The sequence below is a fragment of the Hirundo rustica genome, chromosome 22, assembly GCF_015227805.2.
Source record: "Hirundo rustica isolate bHirRus1 chromosome 22, bHirRus1.pri.v3, whole genome shotgun sequence".
NCBI lineage: Eukaryota > Metazoa > Chordata > Aves > Passeriformes > Hirundinidae > Hirundo > Hirundo rustica.
In genome coordinates this window covers 1,211,159-1,231,460 of record NC_053471.1, presented here as the reverse complement: position 1 = coordinate 1,231,460, position 20,302 = coordinate 1,211,159, and the positions used below count along the sequence as shown (strand labels likewise).

General features: G+C 52.7%; 1 protein-coding gene across 2 annotated transcripts in view; it reads left to right on the top strand.

Moving 5' to 3' along the window:
- Positions 1-20,302, top strand: part of UBR4 (ubiquitin protein ligase E3 component n-recognin 4) — a 92,161-nt gene that overhangs the window by 49,388 nt on the left and 22,471 nt on the right. For both annotated transcript variants that reach the window (XM_040084719.2, XM_058423343.1), the window contains 21 exons: positions 815-983; positions 1,480-1,624; positions 2,272-2,357; positions 2,820-2,907; positions 4,494-4,687; positions 6,684-6,923; positions 8,821-8,959; positions 10,594-10,719; positions 10,827-10,955; positions 11,653-11,996; positions 13,086-13,176; positions 13,523-13,607; positions 13,746-13,873; positions 14,567-14,696; positions 15,176-15,333; positions 16,105-16,214; positions 16,707-16,848; positions 17,490-17,571; positions 18,485-18,658; positions 19,058-19,179; positions 20,038-20,235. In XM_040084719.2, the coding sequence (XP_039940653.1) occupies positions 815-983; positions 1,480-1,624; positions 2,272-2,357; positions 2,820-2,907; positions 4,494-4,687; positions 6,684-6,923; positions 8,821-8,959; positions 10,594-10,719; positions 10,827-10,955; positions 11,653-11,996; positions 13,086-13,176; positions 13,523-13,607; positions 13,746-13,873; positions 14,567-14,696; positions 15,176-15,333; positions 16,105-16,214; positions 16,707-16,848; positions 17,490-17,571; positions 18,485-18,658; positions 19,058-19,179; positions 20,038-20,235 (3,080 nt within the window). The remainder of the gene's footprint in view (positions 1-814; positions 984-1,479; positions 1,625-2,271; positions 2,358-2,819; positions 2,908-4,493; positions 4,688-6,683; positions 6,924-8,820; positions 8,960-10,593; positions 10,720-10,826; positions 10,956-11,652; positions 11,997-13,085; positions 13,177-13,522; positions 13,608-13,745; positions 13,874-14,566; positions 14,697-15,175; positions 15,334-16,104; positions 16,215-16,706; positions 16,849-17,489; positions 17,572-18,484; positions 18,659-19,057; positions 19,180-20,037; positions 20,236-20,302) is intronic.

Genomic DNA, 20,302 nt, shown 5'->3' with positions numbered 1-20,302 from the left:
CGAGTCTGCTCCTCCCAGCCTTTCTTACTGTGTGTAGAGAGAACTGGATGATAAATCCAGCTGGGAAAGGGCTCATGGCTCATGGCGAGGGCAGCCACAGGCAGGATCAGCAGAGAGGAGCAGTTCTCCCATGTGTAAACGGGCCACGGTGAAGCAGTGTGTCCTGAGAGCTGGGCTGAAATCACGTGCTGAGCACATCCCAAACCCACTGTGTTTATTGCCTCGAGTGGGTTTGGAGTTGTCTGATGGTGTTACCTAATCTGGTGATGAAGCAGCTTCTACTTAACTTGCCTGTCCTGGGTTGTAGGAGGCTGAAATGCTCACGAGGATTAAAACAAATCCTGGGGATGCACACCCAGTTAGCTCTGCTCTGCAGTGATTCTGTTCAGACTTGTTTCCTCTGGCTGCCTTGGAAGCTCTGCTGGAGCCAGGGCTGAGGCTTAATGAACATCCAGAGTCCTGGGAAAGTAATTAAGCTTCCCTGTAAAAGTCACAGGCATAAATTCTCTCTTGGCTTTTCTTCAAGGAGCCGCTTTGGCTTTCACCATCAGATGGTTCTCTGTGAGTCTTTTCAATTGCCTCGTGGTCAATCCTTTTTATCAGGATGTGTAGCACATTTCTCACGTCCTCACTGGCAACTTTTCCTGCAGTTTTTTTCCTGTTAGGAGTACTGGCTTACATTTTTGAAAATTTTAAACTTCCCTGTTACCTGAAACATCACAATTTGTCCCCATTATCCTGACTCTTTGAAACAGGAGAGTGGCCTGCCTGTGCTGCATTTATCCTCTCCCTAAAACCTCCCCTGTGTCCCTAGGTGAGGGTTCAGGCAGTCAGGAGGACCAGCTGTGTACGGCCCTGGTGAACCAACTGAACAAGTTTGCTGACAAGGAGACCCTCATCCAGTTCCTGCGCTGCTTCCTGCTGGAATCCAACTCCTCCTCAGTGAGGTGGCAGGCCCACTGCCTGGCCCTGCACATCTACAGGTGAGCCTGGGGGCTGGCTGGGTGCCAGAGCCTCTCTCTGAGGGATGCTGGAGCCTCCAGGATGGAATTGCCCCTCGCTGGTTTGCAGGTGGAAGTTGTGACTTACCCGTGATCAATCTCAGTTGTTATCTGCAAGCAGCATTTTATTTCTGTCCGCAAAATCTGACTCCTGTCATGGCCAGGAGCAGGTGTTTGTGGGCAAAGTGAATTTCTGAGGCAGATCCAGGCTCGTGCTGTGAAAAGTTGGGAGTTGTGTGGGGAAAGGAACACTTCACGGGGCTGGAGCTCCTTCAGAGCTCTGTTCAGTTGTTTCAGGACAGCTGCTTCTGTTTTGGAGTGCTGGAAAACAACTGGCTTCAAGGGCTGGTGGGATTCAGCTCTGTGAACTCTGCAGGAAGGTTGTTCCCCAGTTTGGTGGACTGGAGCTTTATGTTCTCCTTCTGCACAAGATCTGTGCCATCTCCAGGACGCTGACTGTCTGTAATGCACTCAACAGGAACTCCAACAAGTCCCAGCAGGAGCTGCTGCTGGATCTCATGTGGTCCATCTGGCCAGAGCTCCCAGCCTATGGAAGAAAGGCTGCCCAGTTTGTAGATCTGCTGGGGTACTTCTCCCTGAAAACACAGCAGACCGAGAAAAAGGTACAGTGACGTTCCACAAGGGAGGTGCAGCGTCCCAGGTGCTCATCTATGATACAGCTGGGACAGATTTTCTGTCAGAAGAGCTTCTGGTGCAAATTTTTCGTGTTCCTAGAGCTTTAATGTTAAAAAAAGTAGGATCTTTAAAACATTTGGAAGTGTGGGGTTTTTGTTTTGCTGCTTTGAGGGTGAAATTGTGCTGGTGAGTTTTTTATTTATCCAGAAAAACACGAGGCTTTTGTGGATCTGGCAGCTCCAGTTCATAGATTTTTGATATTGCAACTACTGGAAATCTTTTGTAACCATGATTTTTGGATCAAGGAAGTGGTGTGGCCTCTTTTAGGGGATCAGTGGGATTGGTAACAAATAATTTAGACCCTTTGATACTTGCATGAGGATGTTGAAAGAGTGGGGAACGCTGTACAGATCTTGGCGGGCGTTTGCAGGGATTGACTGACAAACAGCAATTCCTGTGTGAATCTCCAATTTTAGGATTGATTACAGTGCTGGGTAATGATTTAAACACATAAATTCCTGGGGCCGTGGTGTGTGCCTCCTCGGGGGGACCTGGAGCACCACAAGATGAGGGATATCTGTGTCTGTGAGCTACAAAAGCGCTCTTCTGAAGACTTTTCCTGGTCTTATTTCAGCTGAAGGAATATTCCCAAAAAGCCGTGGAGATCCTCCGGACCCAAAACCACATTCTCACCAACCACCCCAACTCCAACATCTACAAGTGAGTGACTCCTGCCTCTGATCCGTGTCACTGAGGGGTTTTCCAGCTGAGCTGCATCCCTGGGGGATGAATACACGGCTCTGCTGATGGGATGGGCCCCGCTGGCCTTGGGGAAGAGCAGGATCCTTTCTGCCACATAAACCTGACCTTGTGCCCTACCAGCAGAGCTTGGCTTGAGCTCTTCTGCTCTTGCTGTCAGTAAATGTTACAAAGTCCTGAGCCCAGCTGGAGAGCAGAGATTTGCAGTTTTAAGTGTTGTGTTCTTGGTCCTACCTTGGCCGTTGGTAATTAACAGGAGAAATGCTGCTTAGTTAAAACCTGTTAATTCCAGTGTGATTTCCATTGTAACAGTTGTGTGACACGCTGGGACTGGGGGAAATTCAAGTGATTCTGGTTGAACAGCCTGGGTTTAAAGCAGCAAAGGCCCAGGTTTGTGTGTCAGTGTTGTTCCCTCATTTCCAGCACGTTGTCTGGGCTCGTGGAATTCGATGGCTACTACCTGGAGAGTGATCCTTGCCTCGTCTGCAACAACCCCGAGGTGCCCTTCTGTGTAAGTAACCCTGGAATCACACAATCACACAGTCTTGGAGTATCCTGAGTTGGAATGGGCACACAAGGATCAAATCCAACCCCTGGCTCTGCACAGGACATCCCAACAATCCCACCCTGGGCATCCCTGGGGGTGGTTTCCATTCCCTGGGGAGCTTGGGCAGTTCCCTCTGGGGGAAGAACCAGCCTGAGCCTCCCCTAGCACAGCTCCAGCTGCTCTGCATGGCACCAGCAGTAACTGTTATAAAATCCTTTCTAGTGGTGGGAATCCCAACCCTTTCCAGGTGTGTTTTCTTGTGTCCCTGGGGTTTTGGGATGCCCTCAGCCAGGCCATGTGTGTGTCCTTGGTTTGTGTCCCCAGTACATGAGGGATCCCAACCCTTTCCAGGTGTGTTTTCTTGTGTCCCTGAGGTTTTGGGATGCCCTCAGACAGGCCATGTGTGTGTCCTTGGAGTTTTGGGATGCCCTGAGCCAGGCCATGTGTGTGTCCTTGGTTTGTGTCCCCAGTACTTCAGGGATCCCAGGCATTCCAGATGTGTTTTCCTGTGTCCCTGGGGTTTGGGATGCCCTCAGCCAGGCTGTGTGTGTCCTTGGTTTGTGTCCCCAGTACATCAGGGATCCCAACCCTTTCCAGGTGTGATTTCCTGTGTCCCTGGGGTTTTGGGATGCCCTCAGCCAGGCTGTGTGTGTCCTTGGTTTGTGTCCCCAGTACTTCAGGGATCCCAACCCTTTCCAGGTGTGATTTCCTGTGTCCCTGGGGTTTTGGGATGCCCTCAGCCAGGCTGTGTCCCTGGTTTGTGTCCCCAGTACATCAGGGATCCCAGGCGTTCCAGGTGTGTTTTTCTGTGTCCCTGGGGTTTGGGATGCCCTCAGACAGACCATGTGTGTGTCCCTGGGGTTTTGGGATGCCCTCAGCCAGCCCATGTGTGTGTCCCTGGTTTGTGTCCCCAGTACATCAGGGATCCCAGGCATTCCAGATGTGATTTCCTGTGTCCCTGGGGTTTTGGGATGCCCTCAGATAGGCTGTGTGTGTGTCCTTGGTTTGTGTCCCCAGTACATGAGGGATCCCCACCCTTTCCAGGTGTGATTTCCTGTGTCCCTGGGGTTTTGGGATGCCCTCAGCCAGGCCATGTGTGTGTCCCTGGGGTTTTGGGATGCCCTCAGCCAGCCCATGTGTGTGTCCTTGGTTTGTGTCCCCAGTACATCAGGGATCCCAGGCATTCCAGATGTGTTTTCCTGTGTCCCTGGGGTTTTGGGATGCCCTCAGCCAGCCCATGTGTGTGTCCCTGGGGTTTTGGGATGCCCTCAGCCAGGCTGTGTCCTTGGTTTGTGTCCCCAGTACATGAGGGATCCCAACCCTTTCCAGGTGTGGTTTCCTGTGTCCCTGGGGTTTTGGGATGCCCTCAGACAGACCATGTGTGTGTCCCTGGGGTTTTGGGATGCCCTGAGCCAGCCCATGTGTGTCCTTGGTTTGTGTCCCCAGTACATGAGGGATCCCAACCCTTCCCAGGTGTGATTTCCTGTGTCCCTGGGGTTTTGGGATGCCCTCAGCCAGCCCATGTGTGTGTCCTTGGTTTGTGTCCCCAGTACATCAAGCTCTCGTCCATCAAAGTGGACACGCGCTACACGACCACGCAGCAGGTGGTGAAGCTCATTGGCAGCCACACCATCAGCAAGGTGACAGTGAAGATTGGAGACCTGAAACGGACCAAGATGGTGAGAACCATCAACCTCTACTACAACAACAGGACGGTGCAGGCCATCGTGGAGCTGAAGAACAAGTACGTTCATGGAGTTTTGTGCGCAGTCTCTGAATTCGATTCGTTCCCTTGGCTTCTTGTTTTCCCCTGAGGTTCCTCCTTAGACTGTTACTCATCACTCTCAGCCCACATTGGGTGGGATTGTTCTAAATCCCCTACAATTGTTGAAGCAAAGGTCCAGATTTCCTCTGAAGCTTGAAGAGTGTCTATAAAATTTGTGCATTCTAACTTTGTCCGGGCTCGCTTTTAAGCACCTGACTTAATTGTGTGGGAACCAGTAATAATACCGAGAGCACTTCATGGGTGGTTGGACTCCAAAAGGGATTTGGACTTTGCAGCATGTCCAGGAATGCTGAAAGCATTAACATTGTTTGTTTGAAAGCCACGGAGTAGAATTAAAATTAGGAGTTGGATGGTGTCACTCTCAGCTCTGCTTTACCTACCAGAAATGGCTCCTTTTCAACACACTGCTCAGTCTGGAGCCAGTCCTGCTTATGTGCTTCCCCTTCTTACTTCTTGAGATGTTCTCACCAGAATCAGATCTCTCTGGCTTAGGGATTAATCTGTGCCCGCCGCTTATTGCTTATTTGAAGTCTTAATCCTCTGTGACATCACAAGTGGCTGCTGTGGAGGGGATTATGATGTCACAAAGAGAGGATTCTGACTTCAGGTTGAGAATAAGCAGTGGGAGCAGATGAGATCTTTAAGAAATAAATATCCTGTTTTCATGCAAATGTCCTTACTAATAAAAAAATGGAGGTGAAAATCCCTAGAAAATGTCTGTAGAATTAAAGTTTTTCCATGAGGCATCAACAGCTCTTTAATCCCAAACAGTCTCTCTCTATGAAGAGGATAAAGGCTTAAAATGTATTTCTGGCTACATATCATGTCAATACAGAAGCTAAGGAAACGAATCCTAGAACTGCTCTCCATTCATCCCAGTTAAAGGAGATTTGGAGCCGAGACGGTTGCATTTGGCTTCTCCTCGCACGTGGGCGGGGAGGGAACTTCCCTCTGGAAAACCTTCCTTTCCTTTTATCCCTTCGTTTCCTTTTCCTCCCTTCCTTCCCTTTTCCTCCCTTCCTTCCCTTTTCTTCCCTTCCTTCCCTTTTCCTCCCTTCTTTCCCTTTTATCCCTTCCTTCCCTTTTATCCCTTCCTTCCCTTTTCTTCCCTTCCTTCCCTTTTATCCCTTCCTTCCCTTTTATCCCTTCCTTCCCTTTTCCTCCCTTCCTTCCCTTTTCTTCCCTTCCTTCCCTTTTCTTCCCTTCCTTCCCTTTTATCCCTTCCTTCCCTTTTCCTCCCTTCCTTCCCTTTTCCTCCCTTCCTTCCCTTTTATCCCTTCCTTCCCTTTTCTTCCCTTCCTTCCCTTTTATCCCTTCCTTCCCTTTTATCCCTTCCTTCCCTTTTCTTCCCTTCCTTCCCTTTTATCCCTTCCTTCCCTTTTATCCCTTCCTTCCCTTTTCCTCCCTTCCTTCCCTTTTCTTCCCTTCCTTCCCTTTTCCTCCCTTCCTTCCCTTTTCCTCCCTTCCTTCCCTTTTCCTCCCTTCCTTCCCTTTTATCCCTTCCTTCCCTTTTCTTCCCTTCCTTCCCTTTTATCCCTTCCTTCCCTTTTATCCCTTCCTTCCCTTTTCTTCCCTTCCTTCCCTTTTATCCCTTCCTTCCCTTTTATCCCTTCCTTCCCTTTTCTTCCCTTCCTTCCCTTTCCTCCCTTCCTTCCCTTTTCCTCCCTTCCTTCCCTTTTCCTCCCTTCCTTCCCTTTTCCTCCCTTCCTTCCCTTTTCCTCCCTTCCTTCCCTTTTCCTCCCTTCCTTCCCTTTTCCTCCCTTCCTTCCCTTTTCCTCCCTTCCTTCCCTTTTCCTCCCTTCCTTCCCTTTTCCTCCCTTCCTTCCCTTTTCCTCCCTTCCTTCCCTTTTCCTCCCTTCCTTCCCTTTTCCTCCCTTCCCTTTTCCTCCCTTCCTTCCCTTTTATCCCTTCCTTCCCTTTTATCCCTTCCTTCCCCTTCGCTCCGCTCCTCCAGGCCGGCGCGCTGGCACAAGGCCAAGAAGGTGCAGCTGACGCCGGGGCAGACGGAGGTGAAGATCGATCTGCCCCTGCCCATCGTGGCCTCCAACCTGATGATCGAGTTCGCCGACTTCTACGAGAACTACCAGGCGTCCACCGAGACCCTGCAGTGCCCGCGCTGCAGCGCCTCGGTGCCCGCCAACCCCGGCGTGTGCGGCAACTGCGGCGAGAACGTCTACCAGTGCCACAAGTGCAGGTCAGGTGTCACTGGGTGTCACTGGGTGTCCCCCCAGAGTCACTGTGTGTGCCCAGAGTCACTGTGTGTGTCCCCAGAGTCACTGTGTGTCACTGAGTGTCACTGTGTGTGTCCCCAGAACATCTACCAGTGCCACAAGTGCAGGTCAGGTGTCACTGTGTGTGTGCCTAGAGTCACTGTGTGTGTCCCCAGAGTCACTGTGTGTCACTGAGTGTCACTGTGTGTATCCCCAGAGTCACTGGGTGTCACTGACTGTCACTGAGTGTGTCACCAGAGTCATTGTGTGTGTCCCCAGAGTCACTGTGTGTGTCCCCAGAACATCTACCAGTGCCACAAGTGCAAGTCAGGCTGTCCCCAGAGTCACTGAGTGTCACTGTAGCGTGCAGGTGTGTGGTGTCGCTGTGTCCCCAGGTCATGCAGCAGTGCCACAGGTGCAGCTGTGTGGTGTCGCTGTGTCCCCAGGGTCCCCATATCGTGCAGCAGTGTCACAGGTGCAGGTGTCACTGTGTCCCCAGATCATGCAGCAGTGTCACAGGTGCAGGTGTCACTGTGTCCCCAGATCATGCAGCAGTGTCACAGGTGCAGGTGTCACTGTGTCACTGTGTCCCCAGATCATGCAGCAGTGTCACAGGTGCAGGTGTCACTGTGTCCCCAGGGTCCCCAGATCATGCAGCAGTGCCACAGTTGCAGGTGTGTGGTGTCACTGTGTCCCCAGATCGTGCAGCAGTGTCAGAGGTGCAGGTGTGTGGTGTCACTGTGTCCCCAGATCATGCAGCAGTGTCACAAGTGCAGGTGTCACTGTGTCCCCAGGGTCCCCAGATCGTGCAGCAGTGTCACAGGTGCAGGTGTCACTGTGTCCCCAGGGTCCCCAGATCATGCAGCAGTGTCACAGGTGCAGGTGTGTGGTGTCACTGTGTCCCCCGAGCCCTCCCGGGTGCCCCACGCCCCCTGCCATGTAAATCCCCCATTCTGGTTAATACAAGCACACAATCAAATTAGTGGGGAAGTATAAAACAGGCTTACAGGGATTTAATATAATGCAGGCTAACAAAGGGAGCCTAGGAGCACAGTACTCAGCGAGCTGGAGTTTCACATGGAGCCCTCAAAGTACGAGTTTCACATGGAGCCCTCAAAGTTCACAGCACAGAATTCCCTGGAGCAGGTTGTTTTTGGCCTTCCCAGGCTGGAGTTGAGCTGTGGGATTGCAGGGCTTCCCCCAGGATCCCTGGCTGGGGCTGGACAGACAGTTCTATTCATGGCTTTTGTTGTGCTCTCCTCGTTCAGAGCAGGCTCAGGGGTAATTTACTGTGTGCTATTGGCATTTCCACTACAGCCTTAGAAATCCTCCTCTTTTGTCCCCTTATCTGATATCACTTTCCCCTTATTGTTGTCCCTTATTCCTCTTTAATTCTCGTGGGATTTGAGGGGTTGGTGGTAGCTGGTGTGTGGAAAGGTTTCCACATCCCTCCTGGAGTTGTGGGAGCTATGAATCAGTTCTGTCTGCTGCCCTGGTCTGCAGTGGGGTAAGAAGTGCTGCAGTCAGCCCCACTGCAAAGCCCACACCCTACAACCCAGTACAGTTCCTTTCTCTGTGTTCTCCTAAAGGACACAGTGCCCCAGCCTGAATTTCTACTGGGAATTAACCACCATTAAAGTAGAGTTGTTAGGAACAATTTCTGTTCCTGCTGTTCCCAGCCAGAACGTGGCACTGCTGTAAGGACTTCTGTTTGTTGCCTTACCCATAGGTTTTGATTCTCAATATTTCCCTTCCCCAGGGCAGTCTGGTCACCAAGACTTTTAAAGAGTCACCCACCTCTTTCACCTGAGTCCATCCAGTTTGTTCCATTGCCTCAGCTGCCTTGAGCTGCGGGTTTTGAGCTGCTGCCTTTCCTTTCAGGTCCATCAATTACGATGAGAAGGATCCCTTCCTGTGCAACGCCTGTGGCTTCTGTAAATACGCCCGCTTCGACTTCATGCTGTACGCCAAGCCCTGCTGCGCCGTGGACCCCATCGAGAACGAGGAGGATCGCAAGAAGGTGAGGCTGGCAGCGGGGCCAGGCAGGACTTCCTGGGGCTCTGGGGCCTGGTGGGGACAGCAGGGCTCTGTCCCCTCCTGTGGGACAGCAGGGCTCCATCCCCTCCTGTGGGGACAGCAGGGCTCCGTCCCCTCCTGTGGGGACAGCAGGGCTCCGTCCCCTCCTGTGGGGACAGCAGGGCTCCGTCCCCTCCTGTGGGGACAGCAGGGCTCCATCCCCTCCTGTGGGGACAGCAGGGCTCTGTCCCCTCCTGTGGGGACAGCAGGGCTCCGTCCCCTCCTGTGGGGACAGCAGGGCTCTGTCCCCTCCTGTGGGACAGCAGGGCTCCATCCCCTCCTGTGGGGACAGCAGGGCTCTGTCCCCTCCTGTGGGGACAGCAGGGCTCTGTCCCCTCCTGTGGGACAGCAGGGCTCCATCCCCTCCTGTGGGGACAGCAGGGCTCCGTCCCCCCCTGTGGGGACAGCAGGGCTCCATCCCCTCCTGTGGGGACAGCAGGGCTCCATCCCCTCCTGTGGGGACAGCAGGGCTCTGTCCCCTCCTGTGGGGACAGCAGGGCTCTGTCCCCTCCTGTGGGGACAGCAGGGCTCTGTCCCCTCCTGTGGGACAGCAGGGCTCTGTCCCCTCCTGTGGGGACAGCAGGGCTCTGTCCCCTCCTGTGGGACAGCAGGGCTCTGTCCCCTCCTGTGGGACAGCAGGGCTCTGTCCCCTCCTGTGGGACAGCAGGGCTCTGTCCCCTCCTGTGGGACAGCAGGGCTCTGTCCCCTCCTGTGGGACAGCAGGGCTCTGTCCCCTCCTGTGGGACAGCAGGGCTCTGTCCCCTCCTGTGGGACAGCAGGGCTCTGTCCCCTCCTGTGGGGACAGCAGGGCTCCGTCCCCTCCTGTGGGGACAGCAGGGCTCCATCCTCTCCTGTGGGGACAGCAGGGCTCTGTCCCCCCCTGTGGGGACAGCAGGGCTCCATCCCCTCCTGTGGGGACAGCAGGGCTCCATCCCCTCCTGTGGGGACAGCAGGGCTCCGTCCCCTCCTGTGGGGACAGCAGGGCTCCGTCCCCTCCTGTGGGGACAGCAGGGCTCTGTCCCCTCCTGTGGGGACGGCAGGGCTCCATCCCCTCCTGTGGGGACAGCAGGGCTCCGTCCCCTCCTGTGGGGACAGCAGGGCTCCATCCCCTCCTGTGGGGACAGCAGGAGTCCAGCCCCTCCTGTGGGGACAGCAGGAGTCCAGCCCCTGTTAAAATCAGTGCTCCATCAAGGCTCCTCACTGACTGATGCTTTCAGGGTTCGTGTCTTTTTCCAGCACACAAGTGATACTTCTGAGGAATCATTGAGTGCCTCACATATGAACTGACTGCATCTCTTTGCCTTGCTGTAGAGGGGGATGGATTTGGGTTCTTCTGCTGGCTTCCCGTCCCTCATGAGGGGCTGCACACTCTGTCCTGTCCCAGAGGATCAGCATGCTCGGTGTACTGTCCCAGGCTGTGCTCGGTAGTGGGTGTTTCTCAGGGCAGAACCAGGCTGCAGGGTCCCCATTTCATGATTTCCCTCGCTCCCCCCAACAGAAAACCAAAGAGAAAACGTGGAGCTTGGTGATTATATCTCTGAATATGGAATCAGAGTTTCCTTTCCTTTTCCCTTGCAGGCGGTGACCAACATCAACAGTCTGCTGGACAAGGCTGACAGGGTGTACCACCAGCTGATGGGCCACCGCCCGCAGCTGGAGAACCTCCTGTGCAAGGTGAACGAGGCAGCCCCTGAAAAACCCCAGGTGAGGGGGGCCAGGTGCCGTGTCACAGCCCTGCAGGCGGCGCACACCGTTGTTGTTTTGGTGTGGAGCCTCCGTTTGTGATTCCTCTTGGCTTTCCCCCGTTCCAGGATGAGTCGGGCAGCAGTGGAGGGATCAGTTCCACCTCAGCCAGCGTCAACAGGTACATCCTGCAGTTAGCCCAGGAGTACTGTGGGGACTGCAAGAACTCCTTTGATGAACTGTCCAAAATCATCCAGGTACGATGTGCTTTGGTTTGGATCGGGGTCAGGTCTTGATAGGAAAAAAACCCAAAATGTTGCCGTTCTTCATTTAATGGTATCATTAACAACAGGTGATCAGCTGCAGATTTTCAGGGAAATAATAATAATAATTTCTGAAAGCTGTGTATTAATTACTAAAATTTCAGCTAGCTCGTGAAGCTGGTTTTATCAGCAGCTTCATCGTGAAGAGCAGGAGACTGAACAGATGGTTAATTAAAGAGAATTGAATTTTTGCATGTACTCAAGTGTTTGAAAACACACCGGTCTAAAAGGTGACCTACAGAAGCGTTTTATAAATTAAACGTAATTATTTGCGTTCAACAAGTCACGGAAACACTGGAAAACCTGCTACATCGTGACTGTCCTTTTGGCTGTGATATTTAAGCATATTAAATACATTTAGCTCTTTCTATAAAGAATAAATTACTCTGCCGGTATTAATAGCAATTAATACTGTGGATTGGTCACATTTCCAGCGTTAAACGGCAGGGAGGATAACTGGGATTTAGGCTGATATTCCTCGTGGATTTCCCAAGTCTGCCGTTGCCCTGAAGGATTTCCAGCTTGAAAACACTCGGTTAACAACATTTCTCCTTGAAACCCGCGGTTGAAATAACCCGTGCCTGGCACCGGCGTGCTGCTCCGGCTCACAGTCCCTCCTTTCCGTTCCCAGAAAGTGTTCGCCTCCCGGAAGGAGCTGCTGGAGTACGACCTGCAGCAGCGCGAGGCGGCCACCAAGTCCTCTCGCAGCTCGGCGCTGCCCACCTTCACCGCCAGCCAGTACCGCGCCCTGTCCGTGCTGGGCTGCGGCCACACCTCCTCCACCAAGTGCTACGGCTGCGCCTCGGCCGTCACCGAGCACTGCATCACCCTGCTGCGGGCCCTGGCCACCAACGGCGCCATCCGGCACATCCTGGTGGCCCAGGGCCTCATCCGGGAGCTCTTTGACTACAACCTGCGGCGCGGCGCGGCCGCCATGCGCGAGGAGGTGCGGCAGCTCATGTGCCTCCTGACCAGGTGAGAGCTGCTGCTCCTCGGGAGCGACGCCCTGGGGTTTTCGCTTTTGTGTTTGCCGTGTTTTTGCGCTCCCGCGGTTCTTCGGCTGATATTCGTGCCCCATGGTGGGTGAAGGACAAGCGGTTTTGGGTGCGGGGTTAAAATTCTGCCGGTTTCAAACACTCTCACTCGGGGAAGGTTTGAGGAGAGAGTGCAGGGAGCCATTCTGGGTAGAGCCGATGCCTCGGGGTTCGATCTTTTGTGTTTTCCGTGTTTTTGCGCTCCCGCGGTTCTTTGGCGTGTGACTCCAAACTCCTCCCGTTTGGGTCACACACAACAATTCCTCTCCCGCCCATCCAGGACTCCATCCCTGTGGAGAACGGGGGGAACACAAGGATCGCTCCCCGCTCCGGGCCGGGTTCCAGGGAGGTTTTGCCGAGCTCCCTGCGATGCCCTAGGATTTTATCTTTTGTGTTTTCCGTGGTTTTGCGCTCCCGCGGTTCTTTGGCGTGTGACTCCCAACTGCACACGCAGCCTCAGCTGCTGCTCTCCCGTTTGGGTCACACACAACAATTCCTCTCCCGCCCACCCAGGACACCTCGCTGCCTCAGGGCCCGAGGGATGGGAACAGAAGGGAGCTGGGGCAGCGAACTTGGGGTGAATGACTTCATCAGCTGCGGCTGTCATTGGAGCGTTAACCCCCGATGTGCAAATGGAGCCAAAGGACCCAAGTGTGAAACCCGAGAGCCGGGGTCCATTTTTGGGTGCAGCCCCTGGGGGCTTCATCTGCCCCCGATGCACCTGAGAGCCCCTCAGGGAATAAATAAAAGCAGTAATCATTTTTATGCCATTAATTTTATCTGCCCTCTGTTTTTGGGAAGCCCCAAAAGGCATCAGGAAAGCCTCACAGGGGGAGTTACCTGTCCCAAGGTTGGACAGACCTCAGAGACCCCCCAGTCCCACCCGTGCCATGGGTATGTCACAAACCAGCACAGTGTGACCTCCAGCTCCCTGTGCTGGTTTGTTACCAGCTGAGCTGAAATCCCAGGAGCTTTTGGCATTTAATACAAGCAGAACATAACAGTGTTGTCTTTTTCCTCCTGGCATCAGGGACAATCCAGAGGCCACACAGCAAATGAATGATTTAATCATTGGGAAGGTTTCTGCGGCTCTGAAGGGACACTGGGCAAATCCAGACTTGGTGAGAGACTCCAGTGTTCCCCTGTTTCTTTGTTCTGCTCCTCTGCACTGCTGGTGTGTTCTAATCATTGCATCTTCTCTCTCATGGTCTGTTTGTGAGAAGAAAAAATTGAGTCTCGATAGGAAATGACATAAATGTCAGAGTACAGCACAGAATTTTGTGTACAGGTGCATGCTGAAGTTTCCTCAGGCAGTCCTTGGCTTTGCTTGTACCTCTCCAGCAGTCACCCTAAGCATGCGTGGGATCAAACTCACTTAGCTCCATGTGTTTTGACCCTGAGGTTATTAAAGATGAGGGGGCAGAAGGGAGTGGGGCACCCCCAGAGCTCGAGCGCTGTGTGTTTCAGGCGAGCAGCCTGCAGTACGAGATGCTGCTGCTGACAGACTCCATCTCCAAGGAGGACAGCTGCTGGGAGCTCCGGCTGCGCTGCGGTGAGTCCAGACCCGGCCCAAAGCTTCACACAGCAAACACAGCAGGATTTCCACCTCTAAACCCATTCCAGGCGCTGCCTAGAGCTGTGTCCTGCCTGCAGCTCGCACAGGATAATGAACATCCCTGTCTGCTTTCAGCTCTCAGCCTCTTCCTGATGGCAGTGAACATCAAGACTCCGGTGGTTGTGGAAAACATCACCCTCATGTGCCTGCGCATCCTTCAGAAGCTCATCAAACCACCTGCTCCAACCAGCAAGAAAAACAAGGTACTGCCTCAGAGGCTGAGCAGAACGTTGAGAATTTGCTGATGGAAGCCCGACACGCTGATCTCAGTGAGGAATTAGTTTGTGAGGAAGCCAGGACTTGCTTTTCCTGGTCGCTGCTCCTAGGGAAGCGCAAGCCCTGTGACTCTGCTCTTTCCACGCTGCAAATTACAGATGTCTGCTTCCTATTTTTCACTGGGTTTTGGTGACTTTGACCACAGGTGTTCAGGGTTTGCTCTTTCCCCCTCAGATCTGAGGCATGGGGAAAGAGCTACTTCAAAGCCACAGCTTGGTAATTTGGGGCGGGCTTGTGGCGCCTTCAGCAGCTTTGTAGGATCAAGTGCCTAAATTTGATAGAATCAAGTACTTCTGACTCAGATTTTTAAATACAGAGCTACGGTTCTCATTAAAATGCATTGATGGACTGCTATTGATTTTAATTTAGGATTAGATTTGCAGGAGAGAAGGCATTTTTCTGCTTTGATCTGCCCGTCTGATAATCACAGATGGGATGTCAGAGATGGGTTTATTGATATTTCAGTGGGAACTGGAATATCTCTCCTAGTTCACCATTAACAGACACTGTATTACCCTGCTGCTGTGCATTTGCCTCTTCATGGCCCAGCCCCGGTGATTCACCTCCTAGGGAGCAGACTGTGGCTCTCTGAAGAGTCACAGAGCTTTTTCATTTGTTAGGATGTGCCCATGGACGCCCTCACCACTGTGAAGCCTTACAGCAATGAAATCCACGCACAGGCTCAGCTGTGGCTCAAGAGGGACCCCAAAGCATCCTACGAAGCTTGGAAGAAGTGCCTCCCTGCCAGAGGTAACCCAGCCTGGTGCAGGTCTGTGCAGGAGCGTGAGTGTCCCCAGATTTAATAAGGAATGTGCTTCTGTGGAGTTGTGTTGGCTTCTGCCCCTTGACATGTGCTCCCATCGTCACATTTAGCCCTTGGAGTTGTACCACTGACCTTTCCAGGCTGTGTGCCTCAAAGCCTAAGCAGAAAACGCTCTGTGCCCAAAGAGAATCAGGCAAAAACGTAAAAAATGAAACTTGATGCGTATTTAAATTGATATCAGCCAGCTGGAAAGCTGCTGGAATTCCTTGAGAGAGGCTCTTGGATTTGCATGAGGCTTGGAATTGAGCGTGGCTCCACACAGGAGTGAAAATGGAGGAGCTGGAGATGGGAAGCACTCAGCTTCCCAGCTGGAGTTTGGCGAGTTGCAGTCATAAGACAAAAATACTCCGGCAGTTTGCAGTTCACGACCGCTGACAGCTCTCTTGGGCTCTGCTCAATATTGCAGGTGCAGATGCCAACGGGAAAACTCCCAGCAAAGCTGAGCTCCACCAGCTCTACTTGTCAGAAAAATACGTCTGGAAGTGGAAGCAGTTCATGAGTCGCCGTGGGAAGAGGACTTGTCCTCTGGACCTCAAGCTGGGACACAACAATTGGCTGCGACAGGTACAGGTGGGGAGGGCACCAGAGCAGGGCTCAGTCACACAGCGAGGGTGGTTTGCTGCAGCTCCCGTGCAGGGGAGGCTGGCACTCACTGCTTCTAATTCCAGGTCAGGTTTGCAGCTGTGTTCCCTTAGAAGTGCTTCATGGAATGTGGGTTCTTAGACTGTGAGCCTTAGATTGCCAGGGTGCTCCTGCCATTTCCCTTAGAAGTGCTTCATGGAGTGTGGGTTCTTAAACTGTGAGCCTTAGATTGCCAGGGTGCTCCTGCCTGCTCCTGCCATTTCCTTTAGAAATGCTTCATGGAATGTGGGTTCTTAGACTGTGAGCCTTTCATTGCCAGGGTGCTCCTGCCATTTCCCTTAGAAGTGCTTCATGGAATGTGGGTTCTTAGACTGTGAGCCTTAGATTGCCAGGGTGCTCCTGCCTGCTCCAGCTATTTCCCTTAGAAATGCTTCATGGAATGTGGGTTCTTAGACTGTGAGCCTTAGATTGCCAGGGCGCTCCTGCCTGCCTACTGAGCTGCACTTCTGAGGGTCCTGGACCGAAGCTTTGCTTCTCATGTGCGTGGATTAGCAGGTCACCCACAGCACGCACTCTTTAAACACTTTGGTGCCGAGCAGAGCAGGAATTGTCACAGAACCAAGCGTTATTGGGAGAACAAGAAAACGCTCACCCAGCTCACCCAGCTGCTCTGATGTTGTGCCTTTTGTGAGCTGTCACAAGTTGGTGTGTGTGCCCATCGGTCTGACCTGGCTTCTCCTGCCTGTGCCCCAGGTGCTGTTCACTCCTGCCACCCAGGCTGCCAGGCAGGCTGCCTGCACCATCGTGGAGGCCCTGGCCACCATCCCCAGCAGGAAGCAGCAGGTCCTCGATCTCCTCACCAGGTATTCCACACCTGGCAGCTCCACCAGCATTTGCCTCCAATTGCCATCAGAATCTCTTCCCTTCTTGCAGCTTTTCTCACGCCTCTGCCTTGTATACCTGCACTTCAGGGGTCTCTTTGAGCTGGATTTTTTTAACTTAATTAGCTGGGAGGGTGTAGATTCAGGGAGAGTTGGGGTTTGCTGCCTGGCAATGAGGATCAGCTGTTCAGCTCTGTGGCCAACATTTCCCCTGCCTCTTCAACAGCAGAATAATAGGGTGAATTCTCTTCCAACTGCTGTGACACAACTTACCCCAGCTCATAGCACAGTCAACTCCTTTTTGGGACAAATACTGGTTTAGCCAGCAAGTCGTGAACATCAGTGATGCTGTTAGCAAGGACGACAGGGGAGGGTGGATTTCTGGAGGCTTTTTCTTCCTTTGCACAGCGTCCTGAAGCTGGAATGCCTTCTGTTGCTCTGAAGGGCTTGTCAGCTTGTGTTTCTCTTTGACAGCTACCTGGATGAGCTGAGCATTGCTGGTGAATGTGCTGCTGAGTACCTAGCCCTGTATCAGAAACTCATCAAACCTGCCCACTGGAAGGTTTACCTGGCAGCCAGAGGGGTTCTGCCCTACATCGGCAGCCTCATCACTAAGGTATGGATTTGTGTGCAGGAAATGATCTGGTAGCTTGGCTTTTTTTGCTTTCTTTTCCCCTTTTGAAATTCCATCCCTTTGTTCAGTGCCCTGTTGCTGACCCCGCCAGGGTTCTCAAGTTCACACTTCAGTGCTGTTGGGGGCGTTTTAGCCCCAGCTGGAGAATTCCTCAGCACTTTAATTAACTGCTCTGGGATTGTAAATATTGCTGCAGTGGGCTGGAGCTGGAAGCTGTTGTGCAGCTCCCAGGCCGGACTCCGAGAGCCCTGAGGGCCAGGGAAGGATCAGGTGTGCTGCCATTGCTGGAGAAATGGGAATTGCAACCTTTGGAGAAGCAGCACGCTGAGTTTGCAGTGTTCAGGGTGGTGTGAGATTTCTGTGGGGATCCCTGCTGCACTCCCAAGAGGCAGGTGACACTCTCCACATCACTGGAGCCAAGCAGTGGTAGCAGGAAGGTGCAGGGAGACAATGAGGGGGATATTTGTGGCAGCTTTCCTCTCCTTTCCCCCTCCCTGCTGTTGCAGTTGTGCTTTCTCTCTTCCTTGCTCAGTTTCCATGCTGAGTTCTTTGCACCCTGCCTCGGACACTTCACTTATTGGCGTTGCAGGGTCGTGGCCTAACAGGCTGTTAATTATTTGCAGGAAATAGCTCGTTTGCTCGCCTTGGAGGAAGCAACCCTCAGCACGGATTTGCAGCAGGGATATGCCCTGAAGAGTCTCACAGGTATTCAGTGGGCCTGCAGCAGGGTGAGAGCTGGCTGATCATTGTTCCCTGACAGCCTGTGGCAGGATTTCAGACAGATCCCATTCCCTCGCGTCGCCGTTGTCAGCGCTGGACGTTTGCCATCGATTTAGCACTTAAGCTCTAAATGGATTTTTTCCGTATGTTTTTTTGTGGTCAGTGAGAGTTTTTAGCTGAACTGTGGTAACATACCAGGCAAGCTTCATCGTTTCACTTTATTACACAGTACAGTCCCTGGCACCGCTAAATGCTGCTGCTTTATTCCTACCTGTTGTTCCTACCTCCCTAATCTGTGGGAGCTTTTTTTTTTTCACCTTCTAGGGTGTATACCCTTTTACAAAAATTTATTGGAAATGGAAATACCTCATGAGCTAGGTCATTGTTTTTTTGTATCCTCTTTCACATTCTTCAGCCCTTAGTGGGTGAATCCATAAAGCTGGCTTCTTGCAAGAGGCAGCATGTTGCTCAGTGTGTCATGGGAAAGAATCCTCGTGTTTGCTGATTCTTTACTTTATTGTAGGAGTGACCAGTTGGGTGATGTCACTGATAAGTCATTTCACATCATCTGAGGTATTAGAAGTATTGCAAGAGGAGCAATTATCTACTTTTGGAAGAGCTTGCGACAGAAAAACGCCATAGAGTGCAGAATTTTGTATCAAGCAGGCAGCAAACTCCTCAGGCCCTTTCCTCATTGCCAAACTCTTTTTCATGTTTTACAATTTACAAGCCAGGCCAGGTTTTTTTTTTCCTCCAACCACTCAGTTCACAGGAGTGAGCTTTAAACTCACTGATGGGAGCTGGGACAAGCCATTTTTATGATACTGTGCCTTATTTGCTGCTACAAAATTTAGAAATTAAATTCTCGCCCACCTCCTGAATTTCTTTGTCTCTCCAGGCCTTCTCTCTTCCTTTGTGGAGGTGGAGTCCATCAAAAGGCACTTCAAGAGCCGGCTGGTGGGCACGGTGCTCAATGGGTACCTGTGCCTGAGGAAGCTGGTGGTGCAGAGGACAAAACTGATCGATGAGACCCAAGACATGCTGCTGGAGATGCTGGAGGACATGACAACCGGTAAAACCACCTCTGTGCCATAAATCCAGCCTTGGGGTCAACCAGGGTGGTCAAGCAGAACTGCCACACAAAGAGCTTTTTAAATGACCGCCGTAATCAGGGGGTGCCCGTGTTTTCTGTTGGCACAGAGCAGTTGAGTAGCATTCCTGGTCACCTCTCATTTTCCAGGGATCTCAGCCTGCTCATTTTTATGGGGCTGTTTTACTGCAGCCCAGCCATGCAGGGGCTTTCCTGGTAACCCTCCCAATAAATTCCATCTTCCACAGAGTGGATTCGCAGGAGGAGGGAGCACCAAAGCATGGGGCTGACCTCACCGAGGATTTACTGCGTGTGCTGAGCTAAAGTGGAATCTCTGAAATTGACTCCAGGGTCCGTTCTAAAGCTTCCTTTTCTCGGCAGGCACGGAGTCAGAGACCAAGGCGTTCATGGCCGTGTGCATAGAGACTGCCAAGCGCTACAGCCTCGATGACTACAGGACGCCCGTGTTCATCTTCGAGAGGCTCTGCAGCATCATCTACCCTGTGAGTGGGGCAGGGTCACGCTGCCCCAACAGAGCCCTGCATGCTTTGGGAGGGGACTTAGGGATTGTCCAGTCCCACGCTCTGCCGTGGCAGTGACACCTTCCATGATCTCAGGATGCTCCGAACCAACCCGGCCTTGGGCACTGCCGGGGCTCCGGGGGCAGCCACAGCTGCTCTGGGCACCCTGTGCCAGGCCTGCCCACCCTCACAGGGGAGAATGTCTTCCCAATATCTGACCTCAATTTCCCCTCTTTCATTTTGAACCCATTCCCCCTTGTCCTGTCACTCCAGCTCCTGATGAAGAGTCTCTCTCTGGCTTTCCTTCGGACCCTGGAAGGTGTTGTGGGCTTTCCACAGAACCTCCTCCCCTCCAGGCTGAGCATTCCCAGCTCTCCCAGCCTGTCTCCATAGGGCAGGTGCTCCAGTCCCCTGAGCACCTCCGTGGCCTCCTCTGCTCTCTCCAACATTTTCACGTCCTTTTTTTGTTGAGAACACCAGAGCTGTGTGCAGTGCTCCCACTGGGGTCTCACGACAAAGGAGGAGAATCCCCACCAACCACCTGGAGCAGCCCTGGGTCTGGTTCCTTTTCCCCAGGAGCAGCAGGATCTGCCTCGGGATTCGCCATTATCCAGTGCAGACCTGGATACACACCCCCAGTGTATCCCATTTCGGGGGGTTGCTGTTCACATTCGCTGAGGGATTTGGTTACAGAATGATCCTGGCCATCCTCTGAGTGTGGCATGCAGAGCAGATGGGGAAAGGACTGAAGGTTCAGGAACACTTCTCCCATAAAAATGCAGGAATGGGAGCGTGCTTAGGGAAAAACTTACTCACTCTGTCTGTGCTGCTGCTGTTTAGGAGGAGAATGAAGTCACTGAGTTCTTTGTCACTCTGGAGAAAGATCCCCAGCAGGAAGATTTCCTGCAGGGCAGGATGCCAGGGAATCCCTACAGCAGCAACGAGCCTGGCATCGGGCCTCTCATGAGGGACATCAAGAACAAGATCTGTCAGGACTGTGACCTGGTGGCTCTGCTGGAGGACGACAGCGGCATGGAGGTGAGGATTTCTTGCACAGACCTGTGGGCTGCTGGTTTTGGGGTGGTGATGTAACAACCTGAGCTTG